The 25816-nt window shown below is 47.6% G+C and overlaps 1 protein-coding gene across 3 annotated transcripts; it reads left to right on the top strand.

The window, feature by feature from the left end:
- The first annotated feature begins 1637 nt into the window (after nt 1-1637).
- Nucleotides 1638-17601, top strand: RGS8 (regulator of G protein signaling 8). Of its 3 annotated transcripts, XM_086462426.1 has the most exons (6): nt 1638-1724; nt 1990-2048; nt 6034-6135; nt 7060-7124; nt 15511-15677; nt 17419-17601. In XM_086462426.1, exons 1-6 carry the CDS (start codon nt 1638-1640, stop codon nt 17599-17601), a joined length of 663 nt encoding a protein of 220 aa, XP_086318552.1. The 3 variants fall into 3 exon arrangements, with proteins under 3 accessions (XP_086318552.1, XP_086318553.1, XP_009944654.1); XM_086462427.1 differs by lacking the exons at nt 1638-1724; nt 1990-2048 and adding an exon at nt 3715-3752; XM_009946352.2 differs by lacking the exons at nt 1638-1724; nt 1990-2048 and adding an exon at nt 4092-4117.
- The last annotated feature ends 8215 nt before the right edge of the window (nt 17602-25816 follow it).

Here is a 25816-nt window from a genome sequence, read left to right as displayed (position 1 = left end):
AAACAGGGACGGGGGTCTCTGTCCATACTGGTGATGGCTATGAGACAGTAATATATAAAACCGGTATAAAAGCAGGAGGACAAGTGGGGGCACTTGTGCGGTCCTCTGATCTATCCCATCCAGAGTTAGGGGATCAGAGGTTTTGATCTGTTTGAGACTGCAGCAAAGTGCAGGTATCTGAATAATAGACCAGAATTATCTAGAGCTTTGTTGATTGAATGTTTTGTTGACCTCCTCTACTCAGCAATGTCTGTGTGTGTAAATGAGATCTGAGGGATGTCCTGGAAGTATTACAAAAATGTTGTCACTCGTGACATCCTGGGGTTGCCCAGATTGAACCTGGAAGTGTGGAAATGCATTAAAACAAAAATGACATGTTAGAAGTTAAACCCTTGGTGACGTTGTATTAAATTTGGCTTGGGTTTGGGGCAAGGGCTGAAGCTGACTGTTATTTAACTTGAACAAGCCAGCCTGTTGTACCAGAGGCACAAGATGAACCTCAACCTTTGACCTCGGCTGAGAGGAGATTGTATCACCCATGGTGGTTTTTTTCAGTGCTTGTCTTCTTGTAACTGGAGACATGATTAATCTGAGGCAGGATGACCTGGTCTTTGTGATGGGAGAGTGAGAACAAGGCGAATATGTCCTTGCCAAGTTGAGGTGTGAAGAGAAGGATCCAAGGCGATGGAGAGCTGGGATCATTGCTGCAGTGCTACTAATCCCTGTGGTTTTTGTAGTAAATTTCACAGGACTCTGTCTCTGCCCAGGGATGTTGCCTGGTGATAACATGCTATCTCAAGACATGCTTCCTGCTAGTAGCACCAGGATGTCAGGCCCAGCAGTATTTTAGCAGAGGAGAGGCAGGTGACTAGAAGATTATAGGAAAAAGACAATGACTTGTTTAACTGCAGAGAACTTTTTTTTTTTTTTTTTTTTTTTTCCCAATCAACTTTGTCAGGATCAAAAAAGCAACGGAGATCCTATGGCTTGAGCTTTCAGTGAGACAGTGACCCACATCAGTGTCTGTACAGCCTGCCTGACACCCAGATGTTGTTACTGATGGCTAGGCTGAGCCCGGAGGTGGGGGGCTGCGCTGCAGCCCCATTGTGTCGGTGCCATGGGTTAAGTTGTTATTAGAATCACTGGAGTGCACTGGACATCCCGTATACATGCTCTGGAGGATGGAGGTGTAGGCGCAGGAAAGAAAAGGGGATTGAAGCCTGTACCTTGCAGTGAGTGCTCCGAGGGAGGTTGCAGGGTGCCTGCTGCAGGGCAGGGAGCGAGCAGGACTACACAATCAGGTGAGAGGAGGGGAGACAGATGAAAGGGATCAGTCACATCACTGACTTGCCAGGTGGATTTTGCCTTCTGTCATCCCATGCCCTGCAATAAGGTCCTCCCTTGCCTGTTAATGATTTTTTTTGTTCCTGCTGACATTTGGTCTCTTTAATTAAACTCCTGATTCCCTTCTGTCTGTGGCAATTCCTGATGGTCTGTGATCTGAGGGCAGCAACCTTCCCTAAACCTCAGAGGAGCTGATTAAAACGATGCTGGCGGATGCTTTATTCCAACATACCGAGGGTGACAACAGTGAGCGCTTTCGCAGGCATCCCCCCCCCCCCCCTCCCCGCCCCCAGATGCTCCCTGCCAGCCTTTGGCATCCACCGCCCGTGCGGAGCGGTCCCCCATCTCCAGCGGGGGAGAAGCTGGGGTTTTGCTGCCAGGTGGGTGAGGGAGGGGTGCAGCCAAACGTGCTGGTGCGGTGGGCTCCTCGGCAGTGCTGCCGATGAGGGGTGGGAGCCGGCTGCGCAGCCGAGCCCCAGCCTGCCGGGTTGAGGCTGCTGTAGGGTTCTGCTGGATGGGGGAGAGCTGCTCTGAGCCGCGCTGCTGCTGCCCGGAGAGAGGTGGGGAGGGGAGGGGTGTCGAAGTGTGACTTTCACCCCGTGCAGGGGGTTGTCGCTGAAGAAGACCGCTCTGCTCTCTCCCCAGAGCCTCTCTGACCACGCTGCCAGCACAGACCCACCGGCAGAGAGGACAGGTCAAAGGCAGTGAGTATCCTTTTCCTCTGTGTCTGTCTGTCTGCAGTGCCTCTGTGTTCAGGTTTGGTTTTTTGTTTTTTTTTTTTTTCCTGGCTTTCTCTGCATGTGAATGGATGGTCTTAATCTCTTGAAGCCCCTGAGATTCATGGTTTGGTTTTGTGTTGGTTTGGTTTTTTTAACCTTTGTGCTGCTAATTTTTTCTGTTGGGATGGCTTCTTTATCTTTGCTCAGGTGATCTCCTGGGGTGGTTTGATAACCTGAATGTCAGAATCACCCCCCCTCCCTTTCTGTCTCCCGAGAAGAAACCCCCAAAACACATCTATGACGAGACTGGCAATTCTCCTTGACCAGGGTCCTTTCATAGGAGGGGGAGGTAGGATGAATGGTGGAGCAAGAGGCAAAAAACCTCACCATGGACCCCTACTGGGATGCCATTATCAGACACCACAGATTATATTTCTAAAGTCATAATTGAGTGCCTTTATTTGCAATCAGAGGAAATATCCATGGGTATGCCAGCCTAGCAGTGGGATTGCCTTCATGGGAAATACAGGTCTCGGTGTCTGTGAAGTCAGAGAGACTTCGGGATCACAGGGAAGTTGTTGCTGCTCAGCCGTGCAGGTTGTTGTTGCGGGGGCCGGTGAGTGAGTGGGAGTGGGGGCAAGCAGAAGGCTGTTTCGTAACAGCACCCAAAAAGCAGGCTGCTAGAGGAGGCTGCAAGGGAGAGGGCACCTGGCTCCGCTTCCAGCTGTCACTTTGAAGCAGCAGTGGCAAAGAGGAGTAGGGGCTGCTGGACTCTAGGAAATCATGTGCTGTGGCCCCACATGTGGGTGAGGCTGTTAATGAGGAAATTTAAAGGGGCTTAAGGAATTACAAGGATTGATTTCAGTTAAAGCACATGGAAGCAGCCGGTCAGGGTAGGGATTAAGGAAATGCACTCACTGGCATGTAGCGCAATCCCAGTCCCATTAATTTAGTTGGGAAGAGGCTTTGTGCGTTTTTAATGTAATCAGGTTTTAAAAGGGATGTTGCATTGGGCAGCCCAAGCTCTGGGATCTCCCCAGGCCCCAGCAGAGTAGGGTGCTGGCTCCTTTGCACACAGTCTCTGCTCTCATCAGTTCCTTTGTCTCCTCCTCAGTTGTTCCCTCTGGGCAAGAGGATGTGGAGGTTACCTACAGCTTGGCCCTGTCCAGGCCAGTAAGAAACCTTTGCCCTTTGCTCACTATACAGTCCTGCTCTCTGACCCATCGGTCTCCTGGCTGGTGGATCTCGCCTTCACCCTCTGATGTGAGATTTGTTCAACCAGCTGCCTGTATGCCAAGGCTCGCAGGGACCCTGCCACCCCCTGTCTCACTCCACCCCTTCCTCTGTCCCTCCCCTTTGCAGACCGTGCATCTCCTTGGTGGGTCCTCACAGGCTCCCACTACCCCGAAGAGGAGATGCTTTCTTTGAGTTATTTTTGTGTGAGTGCTTGAGCCTGGGATGGTGAAAGGACCAGCATCTGCAGACGCATGAAGTCCTCCTGTTATTTTATTTGCAGTGCCAGCTTTTCCATGACGCCTGGCCAGTAACATCAGCCATGACCTGGAAGGACAGGGACAAGAGGTAGTTTGGTCTTCTTAGCGAGGTCAGCCCGGAGCTCTGCCTGTTGAGGAGAGACCTTCAGAGGTGTTGAATGATGAGTGTGATAATGCCAACTCCTGCTGCTCCGTGGTGAGCTGTGACACCAAACTCAAATCACTTTAGACGTGAAGCTGGACTTAACCTGCGATCCTGGTCTTAGAAGGAAATGCTTTCTCTCCTCTGTGATCATCCCTCAACTCTGAACGTCTTCCGTTGAAAAATTGACCTTCCGCACTAGGATCCACACAAGGATCAAATGGGTTGAGAACAACTGGCCCTCCTTTTTTTGCAGAGGATTCTTTGATACATTTTTAAGTGCCAGGATATGAAACAGTAAATCCCTCCTTCCCGCTCTCCTGCCTCCTGCAAACAGCCCTGATCGCTGTCCAAGCCAGCCAGTTAAAGGGTTAACTGTAACTGGATGCCTGAATGGCTGCCTTACTGATACCATGGAGGTAACTGAAAAGACACGGTGCATCCCTCACCCCTGCCCATCCTGTTGCTGTCTACCTCATCCAGCGAGCCTTTCAGCTTACTGCAGTGTCCCCTCTTCCCTACTGCCCTTCCCTTGCCTCTCCACCTCCTGCGGACCTGGTTTCTTTCCCTCTCTTTTTCCTGTGTCCTGTGTTGGAAGTCCTCACCTAGAGATCGGTGTTCCATGAGAGACAAGCTCCTTACTGTGGCGCAGCACCGCTGTCCCCCATACACTCTGATTCCCTGCTGCAGTCCCTTGATCTTGGGCATCAGAGAGAAATCTGAGCAGCATTGCGGTAATGCATGTCACACCTCTTGCTGAGAAATTCGTGAGCTTGCTAGAACAGTGCAGGGAAGGCAAAGGTTGGGGGTAGGAGGTATCAGGAAAAGTACCAGAAAGATCCTATAGTGGACTCAGTGTCTGTTTGAGCACAGTGGGTTCAGCATGCTCAGCCAGGAACATGACACTTTTCATGCAGTATTTCTGCACTGATGTTTGAGGCTTATATAGCATAGCATCCCAAGACCACTGGCCATGGGTTCGTAGTTTGAGGCTGTGCAACAATTCCTGTGACTGAAGATCTCCAGGTTTTTGTGCTTGTTAAATGCTGCGAGTTGCCTGTACTGCGCCAGGGAGACTCTCGTTGCATTTAATTAACATTTAATTTGCTTTAAGATTACATTAAAATGTGCAATAATAGAAACTCTCTGAAGGGCAGGAAGAGAAGGGGAAACAGGCATGCTACAGATTGGCTCAGTTGCTGGTGCTGAAGTGTTCTGCAAGAATTACATATGGAAGGGAAAAGCACTGTACTTCCCTCTGCAGTCAGAGAAAGTATTTGGCATCTGTTTGACAGCAGGGCTCGGAGAAGGGCTTCTCCAGCTCAGAAGTGGGTCCAGCAGCTGAGAAGTGGAGACTGGGTCACTAAATCCTCCTCCCGTGGTCTAGAGAAGAGAACAGCCTCATTCAACATCCGCAGAATCTAGTAGAAGAGATACTCTTGGGCTGGAGAGGCAAATCATAGGCTCTGCCCATCTAGAGACTGTGTAAAACCTTTAACCGGCACCTGTATGTTTTTGAGAGGAGACGATGCCAGTCCTGTATAATGCATGTGTGTGTTGTGTTTTCTTCTCCCTTCGTGTTCCTCCCCATCCCGGTGTTATGTAATGAAGGATGCTGCAGATGCGCCGGTTATCCCGGGAAGGGGCTGGCAAGGAGGTGAGGGGCTGGCGGAGGAGCAAAGGCTCTGGGGCTGGTTTGAAATTTAGAGGAAAAAAGCAATAAAGCCATTTTCTGCCTGAGTAAGCCTGTCAGGAAAGAGGCAGTTTTAGCCTGCTTATGTAACCTCGAGTCTAAAGAGGCTGCGTGGGATCGATCCTGGCTGGGGTCTCACGTCTCTGCAGCACAGGCTCACCTTGCAAGTGCCTTACTCCCTCTCTTCCTCCTCCAGCCCTCTCCTGCCCTCAAGTCCTGGTATTTGTGCTGTTTCTGGTGCTGCTGGATCGTGGTGACTGGTTTCTGGTATTGCTGCCTTTTGCTCTCCTCCCACATCTGACCAGAGCAGGACTTTCCAAGAAACCATCCCGAAGCACAGCCTTTGAAAGCCTTTCTGCCAGTCAGAGCAGCTGAATGGCTAGTGTGGGTGAGCATTCAGCTGCACTGGTGCTGTGTCCAACCTTAGCGTCTGCTTGGCATCTTACTGGAGGTGTTTCAGGGTCCCTCCCACAGATGAGGGAACCAAGGACACAGGTCTGATGAGGCACAGAGCCACTGAGGTTTTTTTGGCTTAGTTTTGGTTTTGATTTTTTTTTTTTTTGCCACTCTGGCTAGACTTATAATCCTCATCTTCTTTGGTTTTCCCCTGCTCACACCCCTGCTCCCCCACATCGACCACAGGAACAGAGGGATGAGGACTCGCCTGGGCTGCCTGTCTCACAAATCAGACTCATATAATGATTTCACAGCTATTCTTCCGGACAAGCCCAACCGGGCTTTGAAGTGAGTATAGCTGCAGCATCCCACCCCAACCCCATTTCTGTCCTTCCCATCCCTGCCCACCACCCCCTCAAGTATTGTTTTCCTTTTATTGTACTTTACATAAGCTTTGAACTGTTCTTTTGGCCATAAGGAAAGAGGAAAACAAAACACCACTGATACAGCAGGAAGAGCCTCAGAAAATACCTGGATCATTGATAAGAGTTCTCCTGTGAAACAGAATGTGCACGTGGTCCCCACTGCTGTATGTGGGACATGTCTGCATGTATTTGAGGATACAATTTACCCCTCTGTCAACACAAATCAAAGTGAGCAGTTGACTCTGTATAAGAGGTGACCAGCAATTTTAGGTCACAGTCCTCTTTAGCTAAGCCTTGCTGTTAAACGCCACCAAAAAATCCTGTGTTAGTTTGCACAATGCTTAAGGTAGATGCTTCAGATGATCCAGAGTCTTGATTTGAGACGAGTGGGACTAGGATTCATCTGATCACAAGTCACTGCTTATGTCTGAGCTAAGCCTCTAACCTTCCCCTGAAAGTCAGGAAAGAGAAATAAAACACTTCTGCAAGGATGATTTTCATTTCACTTGCCTTTTGGCTTTTACAATATAAATGCCTACATCTAAACTTGTTCCCTGGGCCTCTGCTTAGAGTCAATGAGGAAAAATTGGTCCCTTTTCGGATGTGATTCATCTGGCCTATTTTACCTGCCTACCTGAGGATGTGAGATGAAGAGAGTCAAGTCCCTGCAAGTCCCTTGGCATCTCCTCACTGTTTCTAAAGGGAGCCCAGGGTGACTGGTAGACATTGTAGACCTCCAAAGTTAGGTGAGAAATATTCCAGCCTTCCTCGGTGTCCACGTCACACAGCCCCAGTGGGAATCAGTGACCATGGGTTGTCTGTGACTTGCCTCTTCCTTTCTTTACAGAAGACTGTCAACAGAAGAAGCAACAAGATGGGCAGACTCTTTTGATGTCCTTTTGTCTCATAAATGTGAGTAGAGATCAAATTCTACCTTTTTTTTCCCCCTCATACCCTTAATGCTGACTGTAGCCAGTGCAAACAAGGTATGCATTGCATAGCACAGGAGTGGTCCCTCTGGTAGCTGTTTACTACCCACTAGGCAATGATCACAGTCATTTATAGGCAGGGCTTGTCCTCTGGTTAGAAGGTGAGGGAGTGAGTTTCTATGGGTTCCCCTCCTGGCTTTGCTTCTGTCTGACTGATCACAACCGATAAAATCAACAGCCTGAGGTCTAGCCTTCTCCAGCTCCTGGGGGTGCACTGGAGGCAGGACCCCGAGCCACGTGTACCGTCCTTTGGCATGTGCCCCTGTGTCCCATCGTTCCACACAAGCAAGTGGCAGGTTCTCAGCTTGCTAAAGCCCCCTGAGATCTGCGACACCAGCTTCTTTCCCTCTCCCTCCAGCTGCTCTTCTGAGCTGCTGTGCAGCTACGCCGTGTTGAAGCGCAGGCTTTGCTGGGAGTGCTGCAACACAACAGTCTACATGGTTCAGTAACCTTGAACAACTTGCTCTGTAGCAGAGAAATGATGCGTGGTAGCCCTTAGCAGGATGTAATTTACAGTTACCAATGCAAACCTGAAAATTTCACATCCAGAAGCATTATGCAAAGGTATAATCAGCGCACCTCACTCCATTCAACAGGTCAATCGTATCAGTTCTGTTCAGAAAATATTATTCTGCTTCACCAACATTTTCATGCTGAGAAATTATAAACAAGACAGCGAAGTTCACAGTACAGGTTCATTAATGTGTTTCTATTGGAGAATAAAGCAAGAACAAGTCAAGGTTGGGGAAAAGTCAGTGTGGGCAGTGAACTGTTTTATTGTAATAAGGAACTGTCTGGCTTTCTTAGACATTCAGGTTTTTCCACTCATATTTTAACGTATAAGTGTAGAATTATATAATTTTTTAAAATAAAATGCAATGTTGCTGGATTTCTACTGTGATGACAACAGTTTTGGTAGGGAATTAAGTGACAACTTTAAACAGGCTAGTTGTCCAAGACAGGAAAAACAATATAAAATTTTAGCAGCCATATCTTGTTGAGATCATTGCTTTTGCAGCCAGTAGAAAAAAATATGTGCTGTAGCTGGGTATGGCTAAGAGAGAAATTGTGGAAATTTGAAACAAGAAGGGAAGAATGCACCAAAGAGACTATAGAGTGCCTGGGGATGAGGAGTGGGGAGGACAGGATATTCGCATCAGTGTTACAATTCTGTACTCGAGCCCCTGCTCCTCCTTCACCAGTGTAAATGTCGAAGTTTTCCTCATTACATACAGACTGCAGCAAAAGTGCTTTGGTTACAAAAGCCAGTGAATTCATGCATCTATGTACTGACATTATACAGACTGTTCCCTCTTCAGCTGACTGCTGCGAATGCTAAATCAAACTTTAGTTCAATTATTTCGTCCAACAGCCTCCACAAGAGTGGCTGTTTTTATTAATAAATTAGCCTCATAGAGTGATAAATAAATTATCAGAATTTTTCCTGTCTCTAGAACGGAAAGTAATTCTGATAACTCTCTGGCACCTGATGAAAAATGCTCAGTTCCTAATAGCAACAGAAGGTGATCTTTAAAATTTAAATTAATCTTTTTTTATCAGCAGTCATGGTGACATTGCCTGGTGATCAGTGACAAAAAAATTTGTTGTTTAACAAACTACTTTCTGACGGAATACATTACAACTGCTCTGCACCTGAAGTTTCTGGAATTGTTAGTCTAGCAGGCAAGGCTTACAACGATGCAAATAGAAAAAGCTCTGTTGAAACAGTTTTCCACTGATTTAAAGGAGAGAAGAGTGTATATCCATAAAAGGAATTATATTGTAAAATAGTTGTGGTTTTGCTTATGTATACTTGTATCCAAACCACAGAAGAATTGCCAAAGATCTGCTATGAAAGCAGAGCAAAAGAGTTGCATTTTTTGCTGTTAGAGATGTGCTGATGTTAGACAGGTAAGGGAGTCTTGTGCTTTCTCTGACCAGAAACTGAGAGAAGAAAAACCAGTGTCAGGCCTGCCTACATCTGTCTGTAGTGAAGCTGCCAGCTAGTGTTCTACTTCCAGTGCCAAGAGAAGGACAGAACTGTCTCAGTCTAATTTCTCTGTGACTGTCCAGGTGAACAATATTAGCCAGGGAAAATTTGAATTCATGCTTCGGGGCATGGGCTAAGCACCAGCTGGGCTCCGGGAGAATTTCCCCTGGGGCTCACAGCATCAGCAGGTAGACTGCTTCTGCTTGACACATCTGTCATAAACTCTTTCTTTGCTAGGTGGCCAGTTCATCTGTTTTGGAAGGGAGATTGTGATGCTGATTTCAGGGGGTTGAGTGCTGCGGTCAGAGGTTACGGTGGTTTTGGGTCCCTTCCAGCCAACCTATTCTTTGGGGAAAAAATACCCCAGGGTGCTCAAATAGGACTCAGGAGCTGGATCTAGTAGCTGAAAATGGGGCAGTTATTGTGGCTAATATTGCAAGAGGTTGGACAGATACAAAAAAGAGCTCCCAGGAGCAAGAAAATGGATCAGAGCTCCCTAGAAGACTCTCTGAAGTGCGAAGGTGAGCAGGCTGCCCTTGTACACGAAGGAAGCTCACAGGGCTGCGGTAGTCTTTATTGCAAAGGCAAACAATTTGAACTCTTCCACTTCCTATTTTTGTAAGTCTCCAAAAGGTTTCTAAATGGGAGTGACCTGAACAGGTATTATGCATTATACAGACTCTACCGACAGTGCCGTTATGCTTATGTTTGTCACATATCCCCTGAAGTGTGCTGGCCCTGTGAAGCACCCTCTTCCCTCTCCCCTGATTATTTTAAAGAATCACCACTGTAGGTAATGTTTGATCCTGACATGCTACTTCTGGAAGCATCTTGAGTGGAGGATTGAACAACTCTGGATTTTGAAGCAGTTGCATGTCTCCAGAGATCCCTGGGCTGGGCAATACTCCTCTGTACAGAGTGGTCTGATTTGGATTAATTCCCTGGTCATTTAAAGAATAATTTGTGTTGACATTAGCAAGAGACTGTGAGTAGGAAAGGCAGAAAGGCACTCTCTACCCACACCCCCACCTTCCTTTTGCACTGGCATTGGGACTTTGGCATCCCTCAGCCTAGCCCTCGTATAGTAACCAGTGCTGAATAGTAGGATGTGGTTCAGCTCCGTTTCATTGACAGCCCCAGATGAATAGGTCAATGCAATGATATCCTAGTTGTTTTTGCTAATGGCTGAAGCAAATCAACTTGAAACCATAGGGTCAGCCAGTCGATCCCCTTTTTACAGCAGGAGCCTTGTCTGAGCTCACTGCAAGAGACACAAGGACAGTGTAGCAGTGTTCCCTTGGGTCAGGGCTTGTGAGAGTGGCGAGCAACAGGAGAGAGGAGTTTGATCCTACTTTCAGCAGGGAATTGAGAGAGTAAGAGACAGATTGTATGTAGCATGCTTCCTTGGGTGCTCAGGGAGCAAAAGCAGTGGTTGTAACATGCTATATTTTGGCATCCTTTCCCATTTTGTGCCAGTGCAGATTAGCGATGGCTCCCAGGGAAGTGGAGCTCAGTGTGGTCAGCAGAGTGTGTGTGCATGCATGTGAGTAACTGAGGAGTAATCCCTACTCTGTACCCATGCCCAGGAGATACAGGCTGGTCAGCCAGATGGAGATTTCTTTTGACAGGCTGCTGGAGGGAAATACAAGCAATGGCATGTCTCATTCTGCATCCCTTGCGGGGCTGGACACATGGCTTGTCATTTGTCCAGAATCCAGCAGGACAGTCTGTCCTCAGCCCTTAGTCACTTTTCAACAAATCCGACGCAGAAAACCTTTGTGCTGAATTCCCATTTTTATCCCAAGGGTGACTTCCCCACCCCCCCACCTCCACCATTTTTTGGTAATCTCTGTGCTCTTCTGCCCAAACTTTACTGTTGCCCTCCTCCTTCTGTTGTCTACATGTTGCTCCTCTTCCTACACAGCACAGGAATATTCCAACCTACTCTTAGTTCTTTCTAAGCCAGAACAGCATTAGCATTAGCATTGTGCTGGTGACAGGCAGCTAACATTTGACGAATCAATGCGAAGCAGCAGCAAGAGCATGTACATGTGCTGTACAGAGCATTGTGGCCTTGTCTCTTCAGCCCTGGACCCAACATGCTCCATAGAGCTAATCCATTAATCTACCAGCCATAAGGACCCTACCTTTTTTTCCCTACATGAAGTGCTGATTGCCTCAACGGTGTGAAATGCATTAAGTAAATGATTGTTGATCGCTTTCTTACTCTGGCAGTGGCTAATGTTTGGTTATTAAGCTGTCTACCTGAATGATTTAAGCCACTAATCTCGCCTCTTCCTCATGCTGCTGAAGTTTGCCTTAGTTAAGACTTGTGTTGTGTGTTGTGCTAGCCAGTTCAGCCCCTTCCTCCACAGCCCTTCTTGCTGGAAAGGATCCACTCTCTACGGCCTGAAGTACAACGTTTGAAGGGAGTGGCAGAAGCATCTGAGTCCCTAACCTCACATGGTCACTGATCTGCCTGGCAATTTCCATCTATAAAACACCAGTTCTTGTTGTTGTCTCATTTGCAGGTGACCCACAGGGTTATAGCTGTATGGTGCACTGCAAGACCTTGAGATAGGATAACGTACAAATACTTGCACAATCCTTCCTGACAATCCTTTTGTTCATTCCCCTGGTTTATTTGAACAGAGAACAGGGCATTTTGAAGCTTACCCTCACGCTGCAAAAGTAAAAAGCAAGCCTGCTCCTCTTTTAGACTCTTGACACTCAGTAGAAGAGCTCCATTTCTTTACCTTTGTCCTATCTGCTCCATGAGTACTGATTTACTCCTTTGCCTTCAGCAAGGCTCACTGCTCTTGAGTCAAATTCCTGAATAAGTGTCCGGTATGTGTCTTGAAGGGCCATGCAGCTACAAGTTTTATAAGTATCTTGTACTGCTGCATCTGAAGACTTCTAATCCTGCTTTTAATTTCTGTGCTTTTTCTGTAAAGCATCCCTTTGGAACGGCACTTCTCAGGTGCTCCAACTTTATTCCAGGATATTTCAGGAGGTTGACTCAGTAGGTGATGCTTTCCTGCTCATATCACACTGCAACCCAGTGCTGGCTGCCTCGGCAAAAATGCTGTCCAGTGGGGTGGGATGAGCTTTGAAATGCTGATCCTTCATGAGTGATGCTTCTTTGATAGCCACCCTGTGGAGGAGGAGATTGGAGTCAACATCCAGGTCAAATTCCAGCTCAGGCGATGGCGGTCCCCATACCTAATTGCCCTCCTGCCCTTACAGTCAGATTTGTCATTGTTCCATGACAAACTTGTGGGCAGTGATTTACTACTGCGCAGTCACCTGGAATCCCATCTCTAAGCTCAAGCTGCCAGGCACAGCTGTAAATGCTGGCAGGCAGTCAAAGGCTAAAGATGAAATCTGTGGAGAGCCAGGCAGCCTCGAGTCAAGGATGACTGCTCCCGCGTCCAAGGCCTCTTCTGCAAGGTCCTCCCACATCCAGCCTCGTCATTTCCAGCTCCTCAAAGGCTGTGAGGAGGGCACGACAGGAATATATAAAGAAGTGGAGAACAGCTAGATGCTGTTATTTTTCTAGCCACTGTCTAAACTTACTTCAAGATAAAAAGGACCTGATTGACGTGAGAGAAGGAGGCAGAGCGTACGGAAACCTCCTGGTCCCAGGAGGGACTTGCTGTGGCTGGTCTCCAGGCCAGGGCTGAAGCAAACACCCTTCTGACCTCATCAATCATCGTGTCCCCTTCTTTTAGCAGATATTATATTTTGCAGATACTATATTTGCCACGCAAAGCTGCTATTTCTGCAAGTGATCCTCTTTCAGCGCTGCGGCTGTTGTAGAGGAAAGGGCGGGGAGGAAAGACCAGGACAGAGCAAGTGGAGCAAGACCTCTGCAGGGGCACTCAGCAGAGACTGTATAGTCATAGGAGTGTGCTTGGGTGCTGGAATACTGTATAGTCATAGCAGTGTGCTTGGGTGCTGCAATATTTAATGTCAAATGACCTACCAGCTGATTATATAGAAAATGACATACATCTCAGGGAACTGCTGCTTTCTCCCTTTTGTACTCGCTTCTTTCTGAAACCTGTCAGCCTGCTGTTATGTCCTCTCCTTTTACTCCTTCAAAGACTCCCTGCTCTATTCTCAAGTCCTCCACTTGTTCCCACACAGGTCCTGTGAATTTTATAGGCGTTAAGGGGGACACAGGTTTTGAAAAAAATTTTCTGTCTCCTAGATTTCAGGAACGGGAGCAGCCCCAAAACTTCTTCCTCATTCACCTTATTTATCTACTCACGGAGAGCCTGAAAGCAGCCGTGGGCAGTGTGACCCTGACAGGTACCCTGCTCCTGGAGATGCCTTTGGCACTGCTCTGCAGGCTTCTCTGGGACTAATGTCACATTAGCCCCAGGCTAGAACCCACAGTTTGCGCTGTTAATTGCTCTGCAGTGCTCATGGATAGGAGCCCTGGCTTTGTCCACAGGAGCAGTCCAAACCCCCGATCTGCTCCTAAAAGTACAGTAACTAAGAAATGGCAGGACAAGTTGGTATAATACACCTATTTCTCGCCCTCCTGGGGCTGACAGAAGCACCAAGCGTAGCTGAGATGAGATGTACCTGTTTTAGTTGCTGATTGCTGTGCTCTTTGCCATGCAGACTGCTGATGGAGCAGTTAGCAGTGCAGAGCCCATTAATGAAGGAGCTTTGAGAAACACAGTGGTTTAGCCTGTAGTTTGGTCCTGTCTGGCCTAATATCTTTTCTGCCTTTCCCTTTGAGAATCTGGGCAGTCAGACATCTCCGCTGACTTACGCACAGCCAGAAATAGGATTGTTACTTGCTGTTCAACACCTGGGGCCATTTCTTAGAGGCTGAGGCTCAGGATCTAGAACTGAAAAATATCTCCATGTCCAAAGTTATTACTGGAAGCAAAAGAAACAGGAATAAGATTAGGACACACAAGGGAGAAAAAGGACAGTGTTACACTGCTGCTTCTCCTCGCATACTTGCTGCAGACAAGAAAACAAGGACAAAGCTGTAAGGGAATTTGTGATGGATCCTGTGACGTGGCCAGCCCCTGTCCCTGTTGGGCCTGGGCTTGCTGTGGACATGTGAAAATGACCCACACCAAGCATCAGACATCACCCACTTGGGCTCTGTCCAAACTCCCACGTTCCATGCCACAGGAGGAAGGAGGGAAGCAGCGCTGCCGAGACCTCCCACAGCAGAAAGAGGGCAGGTGGAGCCCACAGCATTGCTGGAGTTCAGGTCCTACAAAACCTCATCAGTCTTTGTCTGTCCCTGCCAGGCATGTGTGCACTTGCTCCTCTCATCCTTTCGGGGAGTCTGACCTTGCTGAGTGCATTCCCGATTCCATCAATATTTTTAGACACTTGCTTGGAAGTAACCAATTCTGGCTCAGGAGGTTTCCAGTCATGAACTACAAATACTCAGATCTTATAGAAAAATACTGGGAAAAGTTAGAAACACGTTACTGGAAAAAAAAAATTGGGAGCCAAATTTATCCTAAGGCTAAAGGAAGGAGAAAGGGGATGTGTAAAACCTTCAGGTACTTCAACTCTTCTGGTGCCATTCAGGGAGAGGAAATAAAAAACAATAGCTGTGTCCATAAATATACCCAGGCAGGGGTTTAAGAGGACACAGATTGCCTAATAAATCTTTCCATATTTCTAGTCTGCCCCGGCTGACTCAGATTACATTACTGAAATGTCACAATTGCTAAGCATTAACAAATGATAAGAACACTTTTACCACTGACTAGACAAGTAGTAATTACGCTGCAGCCTTTCCCTCTCCTCTTTATTGTAGCTGTAACAGTCAGACTGTCCAAGATCCTTCCTCTGTTTAAATAAGAACTAAAAATATGTCACAAGATAATAAAGCAAAGTGACAGAAAACATAGGAGACAAGTCCACAGACACTACGTTTTATTAAAGGTTTTTCTTAATGACAGAGAGGACATTACGAAGTATTGCATTAACACGCACGAGATGCTGTGGCAAAGAGACCGTATCATTGAAGCTTGATGTTTTCAAGGGGAACTTTTCAATGGTTAGGTGCCCCAATCTTGAAGAAAGCCTTTTGTCATGTTAGCTGGCAAAACGCTTTTTCAAGCAACAGCAAATGATGCCTGGTTTCGTGGCAGCTCACGAGAGTCCAGCTGATGCAATGGTGTAAGTTACGGACACATCCTGGGATTGCAGACTTTGGGAGAAAAATCAAATGGTCTTTTGTCAGCAGGGGTGGATAGAAGGAAGTCTGTTAAAGAGACTGCTCCCTGCCGTCTTTCTCTTCCCATTGTAACTCCCTGCATCTCTCTTGCAGATGGGCTGGCCGCTTTCCGTGCTTTCCTGAAGACAGAGTTCAGCGAGGAAAACCTGGAGTTCTGGCTTGCCTGCGAGGACTTCAAGAAGACCCGCTCGGCAGCCAAACTGGCCTCCAAAGCTCAGCGAATCTTCGAGGAGTTCATCGATGTGCAGGCTCCTCGAGAGGTGGGTATGCCAGCATGCCAGGCAGGCACAGCACCCCTGCGGTGCAGGGAGCAGGTCCATCTCCACCAGCTGGGACCTGCTGGGTGCTGGGAAGCCCTCCCTCCCCTCCCTGTGGTGATGGTGAGGAGTGGATAAGGAGGATGGGAACACCATCCTGGCTGCTACAGCTGCCTCTGCTCATGGTGACTCATCCGCTGGTGAGGGCAACTACTTTGACGATACTAAATAAGTCACAGCCAGTGAGTTCACTGGCAACTGCAAGCTACATTTGCAACCTCTATGAGCTTCCTAGGAGTATTTCACCTTGCTCCTCTCATTTACTATCAGTCCGCGAGCAGGTTATTTGGCTCATTTGTCACAGGACATTTTGCATAGAATTATCCCATGAATGACTAACTTGTTGACTCTCCAGGGAGGAGTGTTTATCTGCTGACTAACTCCCAACTCAATTAGAACTCATAAAAAATGCAAGCAATAACTCAGAGCTGAACAAAAAGTGCAGTCACAAGCCAAAGCTTGGAATTGTTAAGTCCTCTTTCAAGTACTGACAGGCTGATGCGACTGTCAGATCCCGCATCGTGATGTTGGGTTGTGTTATTGTATTCATAACGCAACCAGGAGGATGCTTACCACACCTGCTCTCCCACGGCAGTCCTCGTGCTAGACTGCACGGGTGCTTGCCACCATGCAGGTGTCTGCGAGGGGATCCCCCTAAAAGGCCTCTCTTTACTCCATCTGTGAACTAGGAAGGCTACTGTGAGGCTACTGAGAAGCACCCAGGTTTAGACCGAGGGGTGTGGACATCTTGAGGCAGACTTCAATCCCCATCGCCCTCAGGGAGCATATTCATGCGGTTGTCTATGAAGCTGCCTGAGATTTTCAGGACTGTAGGGCTGAATCTGGATTAGAAATGTGAGTGTGGGTTGGATGGGGTCTTTCCTAAAACTTGGTCCTTTTTTTCATAATTTTTGCATGCTAGAATGTGAAATGACCCTTAGGTGACACAGAGAGCTAATCTTTATTGCTGTCATCTGTGTTAAGGCAGACAGCTTTACTTTCCAGACTCCTTCAAGTTTGGACACTGGGTTAGTAACAACAAATAACATCTTTTTAGCCAAGTTTTAAACAATAACCTTAACAAATGCTGACTGCTTTGCTGGTGAAAGAAAACAGGAAAACTCGCATCGTTGGCTTTGCAAACAAACGTCAGTCATAACATGAGGGTGGTTTATTTTTTTAAGTCCCTCCTCGAAATGTTGTAACATGAAGCTGTTATGGGAAAAATAAAACAATTTATTTTATAACAACAGAGTTTAAAACATTTAATAAGAATGTACTAATAGTTTAAACCCAGCTAAATGTTCATTCACCCTTATATTGGGCAGGTACTGAAGAACAAACGGACTAGAGGAATCTTGGTCAACAGGAGAGAGGTTAGGCTGAGTCAGCATTTCTAGAAGATGTGCTACGTAAACCCATGCTTAAGAGCCTGAATAAAAGTAATTTGATTTCAGAAGTGCTCAGATCACTATAAATCTAGTGCAACTTTTCCAAATTTGTGGCAGGATTCATAACACTGGATTGCTAAACGCTGCAGTGTTTAGGGGGCTGTTTAGGCATGGATGAGGGTAGGACTTTGGTTCTGCTGCTGCTTTTATAGCCATGGCTGAGACAAAATGTGCCATCTGAAGCGGGCAAACTGGTCACTCAATACCAAACTCTCTTCTACTACTTTTCCCAGGTGAACATAGACTTCCAGACACGGGAGCTGACAAGAAGAAACATGCAGGAGCCCTCCCTCTCTTGCTTTGACCAAGCTCAGGGGAAGGTGCACAGCCTGATGGAGAAAGACTCTTACCCCAGGTTCCTGAGATCCAAAATTTACACAGACCTGCTGTCTCAAACCCAGAGGAGGCTCAGCTAGAGCAGCGACAGGGCCCTCAGAAACCATATGCTTCCCACAACACACAAAACCCATGTCTAAATGTGAAACTTTCTTGGTGTTAAAAGCAGTGGGAAAGAGAAAAGAGGGAGAAAGGGAAGAGGAGGCTTCAAGAGCATGATCCAGACATGGTATTAGGACTTTCTGAGTTTCTGTGCTTTTTTTTGGTTAGCACTAGCATCTTGCAGTTTTTGCCTCTCTCTATCACAAAAACATAATCCTTTCTAGTCATGGGGTCATCAGTTGGAAAGGCAGGTTTCCTTTAAAGTTACTGCGTTGGTTTGTGTGTAAATAACACCATTGCACCTTTTCGTAGTTCCAGACGTCTCCCTGGCTCTCATCTCTCCCCTGTGTTTGGAAGGGCCTAAGGGCAGTTCTGAAACTTGTGAAGATAAATCCAGTCCAAAGCATTGCCTCCAACACTGGTTGTTGGGGTCTGGATCCAGAGACTGTGAGGAGAGAGAGAGGGGAGGGAGAGCAAAGGCTGATTCATGCTGCTTCCCAGAGTAGAAACCATCAGCAAACTCAGTTCACCTTTCCATTTTGGTTGCACGCCTTGTGACATCAGCTGCTCCCCTGTCACAGCCCCTTATCTTCCAGGGGTGGAGACTAAGAGTTATTTTCTGTATGACTGTCAAGGAGCTGAGTTTTTCTCATGAGCAAGGTAATCCCAAAAGCTCTCGCTAGACCTCGTCAGGCAAGTCTTCTAGTGTGAATGATTGTTTTTCATTAGTATTATTTATTTGTACTGCAGTTCAGCCTCAGGACCCCAGTCATTGTTCAGGCTTCATTGTGCTAGGCACTGTACCAAAACCTAACACAGAGGCTTCTGGCTGCCAGAGACATTAACAGGCTTGGTGGCTTCTCAGGAACGACCTGCCCACTGTCGGGAAAGAGTCAAGAGAAGGAATGGCCCATCTGCCCCGTGCTGAGATGTAAGAAGAGCACAAGACTTATCTGCTATGGCAGATAGCATTTTTCATGTTGTACCTGACCAGCACATGGCAGGGAGAGGTAACATGAAAAATCACAATTATATTTTTGTTATTTACTGATTATTGACTGTTGTTGTTACCTACCGATTGTCCACTGTGGGTTCAATGCCATGTAAAGAACTACTAAAGACACAGACCCTGCCTGCATGGTGCTTGCTTAAAAACAGGACACAGGAAATCATGCAGTGAGCAGGATGAGCGTTCAGGTGTGAAGTGGTGTGTGAAGTATACTTTGGTCCTATTCCCATAGCCTGGATAGCCAGCTGCAGGAGAAGACTCTGTGCAGATGTCGGTTGTGCAGCACCTCCTGTGCTGTGCAATAATAATTACCATCTGAAGGCCCCATTTCTATGGCATTGCTGTTCTAGTTTCTAGGCTGTCAGATTCTTGCAATATTTTCTAGTGGAGAAGCAGACAGCCTGTCTGTGGATTTGAGCCTACAGACCAGAGGTCTGTTTTCTTAGTTTTATGAAGGCCTGGAAAGTGAGCCATGAATCTTTTCCTTCCCTCAAACACCCACAGATCAGAGGCTGTAACCTCTGCTCTAGTTGAGAGTGGTGGGTAGGTTTGATACATCAGAAAGCTGGTGATAAATGTTTAGTGAAATGTGGTGTAAACTAGGTAGCCTGAATTCTAAAGCTAAGCAGAACGTGTTTGGAACAAAATACAAAAAGCCTGCTTGGATATTAAAAGTTACTGTCCATCTATTATGTAGGAAGCAGATTTTAAGGCTTTTTGTAAGGATGCTGTGCAGAACATGAGGACAAATATGTTTAGGATCAAGATAGGGATGGTAAGCATGTTAATATTTTTTTGGAGGTGTATTACTGTGGTCTCTAAGACACTAAAGTCTAAATACAGTGCAAGTGCAAAAATTATGTTCCATAGGGAAACCCGCTTTTCAGTACCTGGTTGGTCAGCTCTAGAATTTTTCAGTTGTTTGTAGGGAAAGATCAGTGAAATGTGGGCACTGGAAAGTACCCCAGAGTCATCCAAGGGGTCTACATCATGCAGTGGCTCAACCGGGCATGAGTTTAGCTGTTCATGGGCCCCTTGTTTGCTTTATGGCAAACAAGGTACCTGCAAAGAAGGCCTAGTGGGACAGGTGTCTGGGGAAACTTGTGCAATGCTCTGGAAGGAGCCAAAGACAGAAGCAAAGGATATAAAGTCAGGCATCCAGTGGCTGTCCCTGGTGGTATCTGGGCTATAGGAAGTGGAACAGCACCACATCACTTATACAGCCCCCTCCTGCTATAGGTGAAAGGGAAGGAGGAGTGCAAATCACCCCATGTTGAGGTGAAACGCTCTCAATGCTTGACCTGCAAGGGTGGATGCAAAACCACTGACTGTGAGGAGCGACTAGAAGAACTCTCCTTTCCAAGAAACACTATGTCTACTACACCTGCATAACACAGGATGGACCAGGATCTCTCAGGGACACAGGTTACTTTGGCTGAAACAGCTCCCCTTGAGATGGCCTGTTGTACCCAGCGTCACTGCGACCACAAAATGGGACAGCAACCAGTGATCCGACCACTGCAACGTGGCAGCTCAGCTTCCCAATGCTGTGGTGTCCAACAAGCTGTGTCGCAAGGGATGAAGGGAGGGCACCTTGTCTGGCCCTGCCTTCCTCCATTTCATCCTCCTCTTGACTGCACTTATGAGAAGTATCCCAGTGAGAAGGCAGAACACCATGTTAGCTGCCTTGTGGTTTTTCTCTTAAAGCTGCCAATGCACTTTCTGGGTGGGCTTGGATGATGCTGACCTCTAGTGCCAGCTGATGCATCCCAGACAATGCTTTGCAGCAAAGTGCCCTGCAGCCGCTCACAGCAAGGAGGGTTGCAGAGACAACCAGGCAATGAGGAAACAGCAGAAACAAGATGTTTGTGTCTAGGGATGAGGAATAGAAACTCAGAAGTGAGGAAAATTCCCAGGCTTCCCTGATGGCTGCAAAGGCTGGTTCTGTTCTGAGTGTGACTCCAAAAAGCCCAGAAGGTAACATCTTTCTCAGCGAGCTCCTCCAGTGTTGGTGCTGTCATCCTTTCAGTTCGTGTCAGAACTCATGGAAAAACTTCAAAGTAGCCAACACCCTGTAAAAAACAAGCTCCCCTCTTTCCTCCATGGACCTGGAGAATTGTTGTGAGTGGGTACATTCAGAGATGCCACTGCTGCAATGGTGTCAGGAACTGCATTCATGCCGACTGATGTAGAAGTGTTTTGCCCATTAAATTGGTGCCAGATAATATCCTCCACGGGAAACATCCTAAAGCGCAAAGTAGAGCAAAAGTATTGTCTGAGGCATATGAGTCTATCACAGTTATTTTTGTTGCTGTTCTTACAGTTTGTCTCTCTTGAAGGAAAGCAGACTAGTTATTTAAAGTAAATATTCTTTTTTAAACCAAGAAATTGGCACCAGCTGCTTCTTTTATGCCAAATGTCAGTCTGAAGTGAATTAAAATAGGCAGCTTATAGCTCTTCCCCTTAAACCAGGGGCTGATTAAGGAAATAATGACTGAGCCAAAGCTTTGGAAAGCAGAGTGATGACTAATCCCCATCAAGGGCAAATATCCTATCTTTGATTCATCTTTTACTGATGTGAAAGGGATATTCATAACTTACAAACCCCATTTCCCCTCTTGACAAGTACACACCTCCAAAATTTTCCTCCTGTTTCAAGTAATGTCAGAGTGTGCCATCACATGAAGAGAGAGAGAAAAAAATTGCTTTGCTCAGCTCTTTTTATTCTGAATTTGCTGGCATGTATCCAGTCAGCTCCCAGGTCCTTTGACAGCAAAAGGGAAGAAGAGTTTACAAATTGCCTTTTCTATAAGCTTCAGATGTTGTTAACTCCAAGAGCAGATGCAGAACACCAATCTGCTTTAAGTTTCTTTCTCCTGCTTTGGCCTGTCAGATATCCATCACTTTTACTGGACTTGTTCATGTACCAATAGGTCCCTGCCCTCCATGCTGGGAAGGTGCGAAGGGCAAGCCTTGATGGGCTAAGCAGGGGAGGGAAATAGGTGTGTGTCTGTGAGTGTGGGTGGGTGAGAGTGCATGTGACTTCACGTGTATGTTATTTAGTGTCTCCTACTAGAGAAGCTTTTCTGAGACATAGATGTGCATGTTAAAATAGGAGAATTAGGCATAAATGACATAAAAATGAGATTTTTAGCCGGTGTTGTGTTTGCCTTGTGTGTAAGTTTGACTAGTAATAAGAGATGTAAAACTCTGCTAGGCTTCCAGTTACCCATAAAAGCACATGTATCAAACTGAACTGAATGTTCACTGATAGACACAAAACCAAAATGTTTACAGCATTCAGAGCAATAGCAAAGCATACCTCATGCCAGTCCTGGAGTGCCTCTCACCCGTCAGTGCAAGCTCTCCTCTCCCTAGAGGCCTCTTGCTTCTCCCTCTAAACACCTCTCTCCTTCTCAGTCCTGTCCTTGTGGTCTTCCCTCCCTCTCCTCCCACTCCTTACAGTTTCCTCCCTGAAGCACTCCTGTCCATGCCAACCTTCCTTTGCATCATCACTGCTTGCCCCCATATATCTGAGCCGGGGTCTCACGTAACCTCCTCCCACGCCCTCCTGTTTGCATACCCTCCATCCCCGTCTATCCTTCCTCTCTATTCAGCCTTTTACTTCCCCAGACGTTTGTCTCTGGTCTTGCCATCTCTCTCCTACATACCTCCTGCGGTCTTATAGCTTCTAGTCACTCTTCCTTGCCTATTATATAAGAAGCAAACACTTCACACAATTTCTGCATTATCTTTCATTCCTGGGGCTGCTGCAGTTGTCTTCTTCCTTGATACTGTGTTTTGTCCGGCATCAAAACGTTATATCACAGAACTGGAATTAAAGTACATTTTGCTGCTAGACCAGAATGCTTTTCTCTACCACGCACCCCTTGGGCTTTGCAGAGGCTTGTCTTGTCCCCGGTGTCGTGTCTTCTCCTTCCATTCATGCTCCACGTGCTGCACTTGTGGCAGGGGCTGGCTAGTTGAGAGGACAGCCGTGCTCTGCAGCGGCAGTGGGTGCTTTGGCAGGGTCACAGCTGTGCTTCCTTTTGGCTTCCTGTTACAAAAAACCCCGTGTAAATAAAGGTTCATGTGTTGTATTTGCTTAGTAAAGTCAGTCCTTCTGCTCTGTGCCTCCTCTTGATTTTACTGGAGGGATGTACCTCTAATTTGAGACTGCAGTAAACTCAACTGGAGTTCAGGGAACTGAGGACATGGGAGAGAGGTGGTGAAAGGGGATGAGCTTATTACTGAAAAAACCCACCTGTTCTGGCAAAAAGGCACAGAAGAAAAGGCAGTGCCTGCTTCTGGAGGGACCTGGTGTACCAGGGAGGTATGGGGACCAGCCATGCTGTGAATTACATGTCTTCAGTAGCCCCATAACTCCCAGTTTGCATCATGTGCTATGTGCCCCAGGCCAGATCTAAAACATGACGAATGAGGAGCTGCTCGGCTTTGCATTTACAGCATAGATAACAGTGTTACTCTAAGACAAATGTCTCCACGTTGCTCTATCAGCGTCCACAGTCACCAGCTAAAAGGCAATGAGGGGAAGGAAGCATCTTATGTTGTGTCATGTCCTCTGTGGGATTACTGGTAACAAAGAGAGTAGAGTACTAGTACTCGCTGGGATAGGTCACCCTTCCTTGAAAAACACAGTCAAAGTATCTCATCCTCCTATAACGTCTCTCCCCTCACCTCTACAAGCAACCCAAATCAGACAAGCAGTGTTCAGATTTTTCCTTAAGCTTTCTGGCGCCCCTGTCTTTGGTGGGATGGCAGCGTCCCACCAGCAGGAAGGTGCCTTGAGGACGTGACTCCAAACCCAAGCACCAAATAAGGCTGTTTTCAATAATAAAGATATTTTGTTCCTTGGGAAACATGCTTGTGGGTGGCTCAGAAGAGATTTAGGAGGGCATTACTGTGTGGAGTGAACTCAGAAGTGAGCTACCAGGTACCTGCATAGAAAGACCAGCTCTTTTAAGACCTTCTCTATGCCACATTTTTATTTAATTAGGTCCTGATGCTGTAACAGCCTCCGAAGTGTCTGGTTGCTGCTGGTGTTGGTAGAAAACAGCAGGAGCTGTTTGGGCAGGACACACAGGCTCTTCAGTCTGATTCCTTCCCGTTCAGGGGAAGGCATGGGCTTGGGTTTGGTTTGACTTCCCCTCTGTAATAGCTGTTCGTTTGCTAGGCTCACCTTACTCTATGAGGCTGAAGATGCTCCTCATCCATACCAGATGTCCGACTGGTGATGATATCCCCCCTGAGTCATGTCACCACATTGTAAAGTGTTACTCACCTGTACTGTATAGAGACCATGAGGACGATAATAAACAGCCTGAGACTACTTGTTCTCTGCCTGTGTGTCTGAAAAGGTGTGAGTCAAGCATGTTTTCCTGCGTGGAGTGGAAACTGGGAACTGCAAGCCCAGGGATGGAGGGGTGTCTCCTAGCAGAATTGCTGAGGAGGAAAAGGGTAGGAGAAGCTTGTGCCATTTCGGACCCTGCACTCATCCTTCTGTGGGCTGGTTTCACTGGTGCAGACGTGCTGGATGGGGCAGCAAAGGAATGCGTTAACTCTAAGCAGTCAGTCTCCTCTGTTGAAGCAATTTAGAACCAGTCTCCCTAGAGGTACAGTCTGGGGAGATGAGTCAGAAATATTGTCAGTAGGATCTAGGAGACTACAAGGGAGGTAAATCTGAAGAGCCTTCTGCCAGTGCGTTGCTATCCTTTTCTGGGTAGACCCCACTGCTGCCTGTGACGGATTGCCCACCCCAAACCCCAAAACCAAGGATCTGAGTGCAAGCAGCACCAGGAGCAGCTGTTCTTGGAGAAGACTGCAGCAAAGCTTTCCTGCAGTAAGGGGGGGGTGCTGGTGTCTGCCCAGGGAGTAGCTGCTGTGGGAGCCAAGCCGGAACTCTGGCTTTAGCCCGGGATGGCAGGCCACATGGAGAGCGGTGATGGCCAGTGTAGATGGGTGATGTAAGCAGCCCTTCATTGCAGCCAAATTACCCGCTCCCCTGAACTGGGTGCCTTGCAGAAACACACGTAAATCTGCAGCACCTTCCTGGAGGGGGAGGTAGGGCTGCAGCAGCAGGTAACTGCTTGTTCAGCCATGCTCCAGAGGGAAAATGGAAAACCAAGCACTTCTCTCCCTGCGGAGAGCACGGTGAGGGGACACAGGGCTGCAAAGCCAGCCATTTGGCTCACTCCAGCCTGACCACCGTTGGACACATCCTGCCATCCTGTGAGGAGAAGCAGCGATGGCTGGGGAGCAAACACTTTGTCAGCCCATTAAACCCACTGATGTGCAGCCAGAAGTGGCCATGGTGAAGGTGGCACTGCTGGGGCATCAGCCTTTCCCATGCACCTGGTGCTGCAGGTGGCACAGCTCCCACCTGCCCCTCTGACAGCACTTCCATTACGCTGCCTCATTGCCAGGTGTGAAAACAAGTGCTAAGTCTGCTGCCCATACCAGGACCAGCCATATGGGATGCACAAGCAAGGTCTCCCAGAAAAGGGATGGATCAAGCATGATCAGGCCATGAAGAGCAAACAAATGCTTTCTTCAGTCTATAAAAAGCAGCCCCAGGTTCCAGCAGGCAGCTTACATCAAGGTCTGGGCTTGACCCATCTTTGGGGGACAAAGAGGGGAGGGACGAGCGGGAATGGGCTGGCAAGTCACTGGCAAAGCCCAGGGCAAGGGCTGGCAGTGGGGATGGGGGTAAACAAGTAAGGAACGAGAAAGGCAAGGGCTGGCTCAGCAGTCAGGGAAAGCATGTCTGGGGACCAGGGCGTGCGTGAGCTAGAGATGGGCAGTGAGACCTGGAGAAGTCAGAGCGACTCGGCAAGTCCCGAGGACCAGTTTAGGGAGTCTGGAGGAGCCTGGTCAGTAGCTGAGGGCAATCCTGGGTGCTAGAGAGGAAAGGGAAGGTGTTAGCAGGGGCAGAGACAAGAGTCAGGGCAGCTGGGGAGTTTGGTTGTTAGCAGAAAATTGTGTGGGTGGGAGATCTGCTAGAGAACAGGGCTACAGCAACCCCATGGGGGCTGCTGCCCACCCAGAGAAAGGGCTTCGATGGGGAAGGGCTGAGGCCAAACAAAGCATCTCCTGAGCAGGTCTGGCAAGCGAGGGAGAGCAGTGACTTGGACCCTGCCTGGTCCTGGGCACACTGAGGGCACTCC

The sequence above is a fragment of the Leptosomus discolor genome, chromosome 3 (assembly GCF_034619465.1).
Source record: "Leptosomus discolor isolate bLepDis1 chromosome 3, bLepDis1.hap2, whole genome shotgun sequence".
NCBI lineage: Eukaryota > Metazoa > Chordata > Aves > Leptosomiformes > Leptosomidae > Leptosomus > Leptosomus discolor.
The sequence above is the reverse complement of the archived record's forward strand: the minus strand, read 5'-3'. Positions and strand labels throughout refer to the sequence as shown.

Bases quoted from the DNA above. Each gene is read 5' to 3' on its own strand.
- RGS8 (XM_086462426.1), top strand. From the start codon at position 1,638: ATGCTCCCTGCCAGCCTTTGGCATCCACCGCCCGTGCGGAGCGGTCCC. The intron at 2,049-6,033 runs GTGAGTATCCTT...CATCGACCACAG, and splicing joins GAGAGGACAGGTCAAAGGCA to GAACAGAGGGATGAGGACTC. The intron at 15,678-17,418 runs GTGGGTATGCCA...TACTTTTCCCAG, and splicing joins ATGTGCAGGCTCCTCGAGAG to GTGAACATAGACTTCCAGAC.